Below are 12,610 nucleotides of genomic sequence, written 5' to 3'. Positions count from 1 at the left end.
AGCACATCACAAAAAATAAAAAAACTGAGGAAAGCATTAGAAACAAGCATGAAATTTCTTATGGGGGAAGGGACAGAGAATAAGTTGCAGTGACCTGGTACATAAACATTTTGCCTGGGGAAACTTGGGATCAGATCTCATTTAAGTCTCCGGTGAAAAGGAACATGATTGTCTCTCCACATCATAGAAGGTCCGTGTGATTAAAGTCTCTGCAGGTTCAGCTCCTGGCCAGCACAGAGCTCAAACAGCAGGAGCAGAAATTGGAGCTGAAGGGCACTGGCAGAGCCACCGCCTCTCCAGGCCTGGCTCCAGGACTGCCCCTGAGCCCTCCTGCTCACCAGCAAGAGCTGGGGTCAGGGGGAGAAATATAAATGACCGAGAACAAAATTAGACCCATTATTCTCAAAGCAGACCTAATTAGAAATGTCAGGTCTCATTAGGAGCCAGAGCTCCACTAGACAGAAGTCCCATTACCCAGGACAGATGTATGTGGAAGACATGTATCACTTCTTAGAGATGCAAGATGTACATGTCTCTCTTCCACCCACACCATACCTGAAGGGAACAGCCTCATTACATGGGGGTGGAGGTAGCACCAACTCTGTAGAGCCAATGCCAGTTTCATAAAGAAAACATCTGAGAAGCAGTGCCAATGCTATTTCACACACAAAACTTCTATTTCCCCCTTCCCCCGAAAGTCTAGAAGCAATTATGCCTAAAACACCCATAACAAGGCTATTACAACATAGTCAAGCAGCAGTTTACAAAGTGCTCCTTTCATTTCCCATTGAAATCACCAGAAAGATCCCATTAACATCAAAGGGAACAGATTTAGACTAAAATAAAAGTGTACATTTATCTTTCCTACTTCTACATATAAGCGTCCAAAACTCTGTCAAACCAGTATCCATCCCTGTCTCCAACAAAGTCCACATACGTTTCATATTCATTAGACATTGGCATCTGCATCTAGTACCAGAAACTTCCATGTCAAGCATCTAAAGGACTTCCGTGGTGCCCTGAGGAGCTCTGAAGGATGCTGGGCCAGGTCTGCCACAGGAAAAGGAGCAGGTCTGGAACTGCAGTTGCTATAGGTTTTGCCACTCTTGAGAAAAGCAGTTCCGGTGACACTGTACAGTGAATAAAAGGTATATGTACCTCTATAGTGCACTGTTTGTACTAAAATTCACCTGGCTTGACTCTGAAGGTCAACTGCAAAGACACAGCCATTAGCAGTTTTCCTCATGAAGGTTTGGCTGCAGCGAGCTCCCTTCAGGCTACACGTAGGGTGTAAACCAAGCCAGGATTATTCAGGGCTGTCTGCAATTTTGGGCTTCAGGGAATAAACAAGACTGATCCAAACTGCCTCACAATGCAACAAAAGGATTCCTTTGACAGAGCAGCAGGGCAGAAGAAACCCAGTCATTATGCAGTGTTTGCTGCCTTAATGCTACAAAAATAGGATGCTTTTACATATTATAGTTTGGTTTTGCTCTATTTCACATCACTATATTTATGTTGCAAACAAAATACTTCAGCCAAAATGAATGAAGGAGGAAGGCAACTTGGCCAGACCAGGGCCAAGTACGGACAATGCATGAACTGTACTTCCCACTGGAGTAACAAATCAGCACTTGTCCACCCCTGTGTTTAGAAAAAAGGACCTTTTCATGCCCCCGATTCACATGGCTGTAACTGCAGTTATTGTTCTACCACTGTATGTTAAAACTGGATACACCATCTGTATTAGTATGTCTTTCTCAGAAATGTACTTGGTAGTCTCATCTCATCCAGCTGGTGAGAAGATACGGTCAATGATTTGAATATGAAAAGTGACTAGATGTGAGAAGACCTCCGAGCCTGCAAGCATTTGCTCTTAGGTTCTTTAGAAATCAACCAGGTGCTCTTCAGTCTAATATTTGAAGAAAATCTCATGGTTATGGAAGCTGCAGCTACTGTGGGTATGCCATACATACACTGTTGTGTAAAGGCAGGGATGCTCTTCATCACCAGCAGGAGAAACACACATTTCATGTACTCTTCTTGCCCCTAAAAGCTTATCCTATAGTTCACTGATTACCTTAGGGTGACTGCCGTCCTCAAAGGCTGCTATTACTGCAGCTGAACTCATTCACTTGCTACAGGCTCAGCCTGAAAACAAATTTCATCAAATAAATGAGAGCAGCAGCACAGGAATTCAAAGTGTCCCACAAGAGGTGCAAAAAAATTCACCTCTCCCCCAAGCAGCCTTTGGCCATTGCTGAGGCTGCTGATTAAAGACAGCAATTGAATTCTAACTGGGGCAGTGATTCTATATAAAACAGCCCAGAGCATTTGCCTACAACAAGTATCAAGACACTGTTCTCCAGAACCCAGGACCTAGCCAACACACAAAAAGGGGGAAAGGAACACAATCACCCCTCTGCCGTTTTTTGTGGAGACTGAACTGTTTGTGAGCCCCAGGCAGAGTTTCCTACATCAAGAACACTCATGTAATTCTTCCCATAGCAGCAGAAAGCATGTGATACCGTCTCATGTGCTCAGTGAAGTACTTTGCTGTGCTTCCCCAACAAGCACTAAAGACAGCATGTGAAATACATAAACAAACACAACCCAAATAAGCCTCACAAATCTGCAGAACATAGAACTATGGGATACTTCTTACACCAAGTTGCCCTTAGCATGCCAGCCTTCCCATAGGATATTTGAGTATTTGTACTTCCATCTCTCAGAGAACTGTTGAGAATTAAAGGGCTGACTTAAAAATCACTGCTCCATTCACAATGACCAATGTGTGTGCACACACTTGTGTATGAATCATCCCATTGATAAATTTGCCCCTGGAAGATGCTGTGTATAATAAATGACAAAGGTAACAGATGAAAAACACGAGATTTAGAGTCAATCCTTTCCTGTGAAAATGTCACTGGAGTTAATATTGCTCCAGCCTTGACCCCTACACTCGTTCTCACGAAAGATCTATGAAGGAGAGACAGCTGGGCAAAGCAGCACAGAAGATACCAGGAAACTGGTCCAGAAATTCTAAGGACTATGACCACGGCAGATCTGAGGCTTTGTTTTACAGATGGAACCAACCTGACACAGCAAGACATGAAGAAACTGGAGGAAAAGACCATGGCAGATACTAAGCGTTACTGAAGTGTGAGTGTCTCTGCAGCTATACCAGATGTTACTGCAGTTTCCATGGGAAAGGTGTAGGATCTTTTCTAACTCATGTTACTGGACTGTAAATTCATCCTTGCAACATGTTCCAAGTTTCATGTGTTCTCTAAGACAACCACTGAGGCCTCTCAGATCCACATGCTACTTCTACCAAAACTGAAGAAGAGAACAGGCGCTGTGTAAAGCAGCCCATCTCCAGATGTGCAGGATATTCACGCATTTAACCTCCAACAGTGCTAACAGAATTGTGCATGATAATCTTTTTGCTCATGAGTTCCACATTAAACAGCATAATTTCATCATTCAGCTGCTCACTCTTCTAGCCTACATTTTATGCACGTCTGTTGGAAATGCCATGAAATGCAGTGCTGAAGTGGTTCTGCTTGGTTACACCAAAGTTTTACCAAAAGACCGTTTCTGTCAACCCCACATCAAGGGTTAGAGAAGTGATGATACACACACAACCAAAGCAACTCTGGTCTACTCTCCTTTGCAAGGGAGTCCTACAGTCAAGGTACTTTGGATGCAATCCACAAGACACAATAGCACTAACTCACACACTTATTTTTCTTCTGACATTTGCTACTACCACAGTTCAGACCACCAGTGGTGACCCGGAGGTCAGACATTTCCCAGCAGATAAAACCAGCTGGACTATGGCCCCAGGCTCTTCATTCCACCAGCTGATCTTTCAAAGCTGAGAAGTTCCCAGCATGATGAAATTATCATGCTCCATGAACAATAAATACATGCTTGTTTTCTTTAATAAGCAGTTAAGTACCTTAATTATTCAACACAATTCCAATTTTGGAAAAATATAATATTATTCCCAACTCCTCTTTTGACCTGGACAAGAAGAGCCAGACTGAAAAGTTCTCTCAGCTGTAGATGGTGACACTGTCCAGGTGATGTAGTTTGGGATGAGAAGGAGAACCATTATAAACAGGCTTTGGTGTTTTGTTCCTGAAACTAGGAGACATTTGTTGACAGTTCACAACACCACACACACGCATCCTCTGCCTCCTCTGAAAATACATGTAATAACTGCCTTGGAAAGGCATTGTGAAACCATAATACTCCAAAAGGATCCAAGCCCCTGAAATGCCTGTGAAAATGGCGTGTATTGTTCACATGTAGAATTAATTCCAGAACATACAGTTTGCCCAGTTTTCTACCTTCTAATCCATCACAAAAAGAGCTGCACATTCACTCTCATCTTGAGACAGTAAATACAAAACCAAGGTCTATACAACTCAGATATCAATAATCTCAGACTTCCTAAATTTAGTCTGCTACATCCACAATGTAATAAGGATTTCAACAGGACAACAGGTACATGGAATGGAGATAAGAGGGGGAAGGAAAAAGGAACAGATGCATCTTTTGCAAAGATCGCTAAACAGAAATCATTTCCTCTGAAAGCCGAGACAAAAAGCACAGGCTTCTGGTCTACCAAAAATAAATGCAATACATGCTTCTATCCTGTAAATTCATGCTTCACAGGTAAATACATGCAGAGTTCCTCTGCCTTTCCACATCAGCTACTCCCGTTCAGCCCCTCCGACTTCCACAGATACCCTTTCTGGTACAGAAAGACAGTTAAAACACAAAAACGCAGAAGAGCCAGTGACGTCTCCATTTGGTGCATTCTTGGAACTGTGATTCAACATTAATTCAAAAGTACTTATAACCAACTTAAATAATCTTCCCAGCTGATGCTGCAAGAGGAAGCAGTTCAGAAATGGAAGCCTCGGTGATCACTCAAAACCATCACAGACCAGGAAGGGTGTCTGAAAATGCACCTGTCCTTCACCTCTCACAACCTGTTCTATTCCCATATATATATATATATATCTCCTGTCTCTTTATCCCAAACAGATATTTATCATATTTTATAGTAGCTTTAACTGAGCTTGATGCCACCAGTCTAGAGATGTTTACATGCTATTTTTTATAAGTTCCCCTTTTACTGCAGGATTGCTTCAGTCTCTTTACACCATTAAGAAGAAATTTAACAGGCAAATATTAAGATGCTAATAAATAAACCCATCCATCCCTGTGGCACATTCATTAGCACCCACCTTTCCCCGCGGTCATTACCAGCGGCGCTGGGGAGATGCTGGGTTCGAGCAGCCCCGCAGCACGCACAGTACATGGCTCTCGGCAACTTCACCACAGCAAACTCTCCACCCTCCCGAGCGACTTCTCCGCGCTGTGACCTCGCAGGCAATTGCCACCTCTCCTCCAAAATAAAAGCCTGCTCGGCATTCTGCTCAGCACCATGTGTCCTCCTGCGCCTGCTTGCTCGCATCCCTCCCTTCTGAACTGGAGAGTTTAAAACCCAGGAGGCAGTAATAAGCTTATTTACAAAGATATGTAATAGAAAGGGAGCAGAGCTCGTCCATCTATACCTTCCCCAGGGATGCACTATCAGTTAATAGTACTCATTCAAATATCAGATGCTACTGCTCTCTCAGCCCCCATGCAGGACCTTGCTTTTTAATGCCACAGGAATGCTGGGTCAATGAAAGGAATTTTCTACTTCAACCTGAAAACAGCATTCACAGAGAACAAGCCCTAAACGAAGTAAAATTGCGCAAGGAGGTACAAATGCAGAAAAGCACAGCGCAGCGTTCGTTGGTTCAAAATCTCTCTGTGTTATCACTGACAGTCGCCCCTCCTTCCCATCTGTAATTCTGGTGCTTGGATATGTGTGTTGACAAACAAACAACATCCTACCCACAGACACACACCAATGCTTGGCAAATGGGGGTGATTTTTCCTCCTTATAATAAACATCAAAATAGCATTTCAGTGACTCTGCTTTATCACCAGCAAAACACAGGAATCTAGAATAGTTCTAGTTTCCATCTAATTGCCTCCAAGGTGTCATCATCATCATAACAGAACCCATTCAATAAAAAGCATATTTACTTCAAGCAGTACCCCAACTACAGAAGTTCTCAAGAGCAACATTGCTCTTCCTTCACAGGCTTCCAGTTACTGGAATTATCACATCTGCTATTTAAGCATTGTTTTAATTAACCTGCTTATTCTTAGAAGACTAACTCACACAGGCAACTACTGAAATTGCATCCTCCCCTCCCCTTACTCTGTGCAAGTGTCCGTGAGGGAAAGATCTCAGCTCCCAGCTTCTGGCTTTAAGATCTCCTGCTTTGATTTCTTTGCAGCCCAAGACCACTGCCACCTCCTCTATCCCTCAATCTTGCCCTCGTGAGCAAAGTTGAAATTCATTGTAGACAACAAAGTTCAGTCCCCTCGCCACCCCCAGGTACCACGTGGGCACACCACCGCAGCACCCCTGCATGCACCACTGAAGCGGCGTCTCCCACACACTCTGCAACTCACGTGAAAAAAGGAGGGTTTACATCAAAGAACACCACATTATACCGCAATAATCAAGGGAAAAAGAAAAAAAGAATATGCATTTTGATTACTAATAGCTTGGGTTTGGGTCATCATTTCCTATCAGCCCATATCTCTCTGAAGATCACTTATTTCACTCTTAATCTGTTCTGAAGCTTGATTATAAAGTCTTCTGGTGTCCAAGTCTGACCCAAAGTCAATTCAAATCCATGGAAAAACTGTACACTTTATGTTCAGGTCCTTCCAGACATAATACCAAGGACACCCATGCAGCATGGACTTCTTGGAGTCTCTGTTTATATCCAATAGCCTCTCTCTGTATCACATCCGACTAAAGACTGTCACACAATGCCACATGAACACAGCAGCTCACTAGCTGGCAATTATTGGTTCTTTCATGCTGAAAATGTATTTGTCCCCGGGGAATAAGGCATCCGCATAATTAGCAAAAGCAGTTACACAAAAAATAATTAGCTTGCTGAAAGCCCAAAGGAGGAAAAACTATAATTTTTTGCTTCAAGAGGCTGACTAATTATATACCAAACAACAAAACAGAGATGCACTGAGAATCATCGAGAAATCCGATGTGGATTTTAACTTCATATTCTAGCTATAAGGGCTGCTGGTAGCCTAGCAACAAGCAGCATACTTGAGCATGCCAAAACCTCCCTCTGACTTAATGAAACACCTCAGATTACCATGCAAACCTCCCCCACCCCACTATGCATTTAGTTCTTGTATTACTAAATGATACAAACAAAATCTAGCCCCCAAAAAATTCAAGCCATTCAAGATAAAGAAGCACTAATGGACCATGGTATACAAAGATAATATAGAACATATGAATTCTTTTCATAGACTTAAAATTCACATTTTGATTATAGTTGTTTCATTTGATTTATTCATGGGATCAGAAAATGCCCTATTATCTTAACCACATTTTTTTATAGACTGAAGAGTTTTCTCTTTATTTATGCCCTGGGAAGCATTAATTAAGGAATATTTTACAGTTCACAGAATATTTGACAATCTCCAAATTACTCCTGATATATATTAAAAAAATATGCTGCTACAGTTGCTTTCTATTTGCATCTTCAGTGACCTGCTAAAGGAAACTCAACCCAACCAGTAGTCTCAGAGCTAAGAAACCAGTTTTACTCATCATTCTTTGATCAGTTCTTTTCCCATATTTAACCATTTCAGAGGCTGCAGTTGCTTTCCTGCCTGCCCAGTACCACTACGTTCTGCAATAACTCAGGTCTGACAACCACCTTCAAGCCATATTGTAATTAGCACAGCTCTAGTACTCTTGGGCCAGGGCTCAGTGACAAGTGACACTGTAGCCAACAGCTTGCTCTTGGTTAGTCACCTGAAATACCCAGAAGTACCGATTCACCGGATTCACCCGTAAAAACACATAAAAAAAAAGTTAGGCTTGATCTTTTCTCATGAGCCGGAAGCTGTGATATAGCTTCAGTTAACCCTTCTATTCCAGAGGCATGTGTTAACCCTAAACAACAAAAAAAGCCCTTCCTAAGGGATGAAACCTGTCACTTTTTAGTCGGCACACACCCAACATGGGAGCAGCTCAGGGCAGAAAGGAGGGAGCTGATGCTGCTCCCTCTGCAGTGCTGTTTTACACTGACGAGGGCAGGGCATACAGACTCCAGTCTGCCTCCCCAAAACCTCTGGGACACTGATGCAGCCTGCGCAGAGCTAGAAATAGTGCATGCCAGCTATAGAGAGAGACTAAAGGGAGCTTTTAAGACAGAGCATAACTCCTTCGTATTGCCTGAAGTCATTTAATCCAGGTCATGTAACATAACGTGAAGGTTAAAGCGTTAGTGGTGTGTTCACACACGTACCGGCATTACAATAAAAAATAAGTGAGTGGTACTACCGATAACAGGTAGGTATCCTCATAATCAATACCATACTCTGCCAGACTCAAAGAATTAACAAGAGCAAAATAACTACTTCCTGAGAAAGGCAAATCTTTTGGATGTGCAATATTTATCATCATCTTTCCTGGTGATTTTGACAGCTGCTGAGATTGTCACCTTTGTTCCAAAGCTGCAGGAGGTGTCAGGGACAGAAGAAACCTGACAAACTTAGCTTGTCTTTAGGCCATAATAAACTTGTGACCACGGGTGAAGATAAGCCTCCTCCACGGGCTTACACAACCTCAAATATATAATCTGAAGCTGCAGAGAGCTGTTGACACATTAGAAACAGGGAGCGTGTCTGCTGCATCTGTGCTGTGCATGGAGGGCAAGGAAGAACAAATCAACCTATAGCACTGTGGGGAAACTGAACCCTCCCCTCAAACACACGAAAAAAGATATTATAACTAATATTCTCACTATTAGCTTCACGAGTGAGGACTACTTTAAAATTAACTCATGCAACTGCAGATTTTTATTGGTAAGGAAGATGAAAAGGTCCTGTCAGAGTGGTGGGAGATCCCACCCTCTTCATGCTTTGCTCTTGAACCCCTTAACAGTCCTCCATTCTCCCCAATTCCCTTTGCTCCAGGCTGCTTTTGGGTCTCAGTGCCCGCATAGGCAACACAATGGAGAAGCAATGCCAACACACAGACACTGTAGGGATTGCACCATGACAGCGGGACACCAGCAGATGGGGTTAACCAGAGGAATACAGGAGTTCTTGTGCCTGGAAGCACAAAGAGCCTGGCGATGGAATCAGGGTCATGAGATGGGGTGTGTAAGGTCTCAGGCACTGTATGTGCATGAACAGCAAATCTTTAAATTTATCAAAACAGTGACAGAGGAAGGGGTATTAAAATAATTCTAAATGAAGCCTAAAATTAACAGATTTAATATACATAGATGCTTTACTTGCACTTATGAGGGAAAAAATAGAAAATGTTTCCAATAGGATCCTTCCTTGGCAGTTTTAAAATAGATATTTTGCCTTCTTGGAAAGAGATGGCACTAAGAACTGTCAGCCCGGAAGAACTTATCCCTATTGTCCCACCCTGCTGTCTTGGATGTTTTCCATGTTGCCAGCAGCCTTGAATCACACCACAGCATGTGCTAGGATGTTCAGTCTAGAGACCAGAATCGCCTTTTAAAAGTCACAGGTATCAGCAACTGATGCCTCTGGTGCTGTTCTGGGATGCATCGATGTTAAAGTGATTGCACAGCTAAAACTTGCATTGCAAATAAATTAACTCCAGTTTCTTGCTCCTCACTAAAGTTTATTCTTACACATATCTCACCCATTTCATACTAAATACTCTTCTAATCCATCACAACATACCTGATTTTCTACCAAGATAACCTTCACTTGGATTAGAAAAACCCTCTGTAAACTTAAATTTAGCTAGGGGCATATTAAGCTCCAAATTCTTTCTCCTTGCCCCTAGAGAAGAAACCCAACAGAAATGCCACCTACAGTCATCATCCCATCACAGCATTTATTTAGAAGACCATGTAGCAATACATGTCACCACAGAGCACAAGTCTCGCCGCCTCAAACTCCAGACAACAGCAAACTACATTGTAGAATGCTGCATCAAATTAACTTTTCCTTTTTTGCAAGTCCATTCTATTCTACTACTAAAAAAACAAATTGTACGTTAGGCAAATAGAAAGCAAAGAAGCTGGAACAGCAGCAAGCTTGTTTCAGTTTGAGTTGGGATTTCAGAATACACACCTAGAGATTGTAAACCTGAAGATATTTGCTAAGTGATTGAATATTTACTTCCCCTTCTTCTAAAACATGTACAAGGACGGTGTTTCTTAACCGCACTTTTTTGCCTCATCTACCTATACAGCCAATATTTTCCCACATTATGCAAAAATCATAATTTTAACCCATTCCATCACAGAGGAACCTGCATTCCCAGATGTACAAAAGAATCACATCACATTTCTCAATAATCTAAAATAACTGCAGAATTTTCAAATAGGTCAATTTTATTATTTCCTGCAGGGATTAAGTTTACTCAATTTTTAAATAGCTATGGCCTGAAGAATGGTGCCTAGAGGTGAAAAAGATTTTTCCAATTTCAAAAGCAGAGACCTCTCTGCTCTCTTGGCTTCTCAGAGGATGGTGGGAGAGATGGGGCACATCACCCCCCACGCCCTTGGCCCTACAGAGGGTGTGAGCTTGACAGAAACCCGCAGCACTGAAGCCCTGTTCTTCATCTCTGCCCTACTCGGCTGTTGGCAGAAAGATCAATTCCCTCACCAAGAATTCTCTCGAAAATCTATTCCTAAAAAATGAGTGATACTTACTAAAAATACTTCCTAGCTCATAAGCTTATCTGTAAGAAAAGCAGTAATACACACCTGTTTTTAAAGTAAGCAACATACTAGTGTCAGACAAGACAGACAGAATTAAGGCTCTGATAAGGGTCTTTGGTTATCAGTCATAAACATACAAAGCACACAAACTTAGGAACTGCAAAATGCAATCCCTAAACAATGAGTTCCAAATGAACAGTACTACATTAATATTTACACTTTCTGTGCTATTTAGAGCATTAAACTGAAAAGACTTCTCTTAAATTACTATTTAATTTACCTTATGAACAATTTAAACAAAGCAGCACACACTTAAGAGAAGATGTATTTCACTAATGAAAGCCAAGAGGAAAAGAAGGACAGCTCTAACACCACCTTCTGTTCTTGAAGCTTACATTTCATTCTCCTTCTGATACTACTAGGAAGGCAGAGCAAACTAACTAAACATCAGTTTTATTTCCTGCAAAACCAATGCATATATTTCTGAACAATCACCCATACTTGTTTTCCTTAACAGAATGCTGTGCTCGCTCTGTGTTCATTTGAACGCCTCACCAATCAAAATTTGCTAAAAACACCAAAAAGAGAATGCAAGTACTTCTACTCACCACCTGAACTCTGGATCATGTTTCCAGATTTTTGGACCTCATCGAATTTTGTAAAAATTACATTCAACCTGTTTGAAATTTAAAGAAATACACAATGAACAGTAGAATTCAATCTTTAAGAATCTTCTAATTTGTTACAGGACAAACTTTGCTTCGCTCAGGTCATTGGGAACACTGTCAAAAATGTCAGTGTGGAGGGAAATTATTTTAAAATTTAAAAAACCACAACATGCAACAGCTGATAGGAAGAACTGAGAAACAACTGATACTACAGAGGTGTAAGAGACAGAACTGGAAATACTACACTACTGAAGATGTGACGTCCAACTGTAGGTGCATTTCCAGTTCGTTACTACTTCACCCATCTTATTTTTTGGCAGAAACACCACAAAAAACACCTTCACGCAACTTTTGTCTTCAGGCCTGACGCTTCTTCCCATTCATGTCACAGGCCCGCTGGACTAGAAGATCCTTATCACATCTCATTATTCCTTCCCGGAGTTTTTTTCACTTTAAGCCCCATTGTGGCAGCAGATGTTTTCACTGGAGAACAAGAGGCAAGAGTGTGCTCCCCCATGTGCACCCCACCTCTGAAAAAACCTGCTCCATCCTGCACACTGGAGGTGCAGCAAGATGCAGAGCAGCGTTCTTAGCGCACCTGGAATGGCAGAAGCAGAGGGACGTGGCTTTGCTTTCAGTGTGGGTTGGTTTTGGTTTGGGTTTGTTTGTTTGTTTTTACTAAAGCCTTGGAATTAATGCTATTGACCATAGTTATTTTCGGGGTTTGTTTGGTTTTGTTTGTGTTTTTTGTGTGTGTGTTTTGTTTTTTGTTTGTGTTTCAGGGTTTTTGTTTTGCTTTGCCGTGTGTTTTTTTGTGTGGTTTTGGTTTGGTTTTTGTTTTGTTTCAGTTTTTGTCTATGACAGCCTTCCAAGTTGCATAAACACAGGCTACTCTTAAGTGTCCTCACTACACATGCAGAATATACAGGGAAAAACACTACATAAATCTTAAATCAGTTAACTACAAATCTGTCATATTTTATTGTTTTTTTCAAAGATACTGTGGCATATTTGGGCAAAGGTATAGGATTCACAGCAAGAGAAACCTGAGTGTTTGTAGGATGAAGAAAAACCAAACCCTAATCTCAGGAAAACGTTCAA

At 41.7% G+C, this 12,610-nt stretch overlaps 1 protein-coding gene across 42 annotated transcripts in view; it reads right to left on the bottom strand.

Moving 5' to 3' along the window:
- Window positions 1-12,610, bottom strand: part of CLASP1 (cytoplasmic linker associated protein 1) — a 171,653-nt gene that overhangs the window by 109,061 nt on the left and 49,982 nt on the right. For 40 of the 42 annotated variants that reach the window (XM_065070537.1, XM_065070536.1, XM_065070538.1 and 37 more), the window contains exon 8: window positions 11,450-11,517. In XM_065070537.1, the coding sequence (XP_064926609.1) occupies window positions 11,450-11,517 (68 nt within the window). Of the gene's footprint in view, window positions 1-5,264; window positions 6,123-11,449; window positions 11,518-12,610 lie in introns of those variants that run through there. The other 2 variants (XM_065070574.1, XM_065070575.1) reach the window with 2 other exon arrangements.

Source organism: Columba livia, chromosome 7 (assembly GCF_036013475.1).
Source record: "Columba livia isolate bColLiv1 breed racing homer chromosome 7, bColLiv1.pat.W.v2, whole genome shotgun sequence".
Classification (NCBI taxonomy): Eukaryota; Metazoa; Chordata; class Aves; order Columbiformes; family Columbidae; genus Columba; species Columba livia.
The sequence above is the reverse complement of the archived record's forward strand: the minus strand, read 5'-3'. Positions and strand labels throughout refer to the sequence as shown.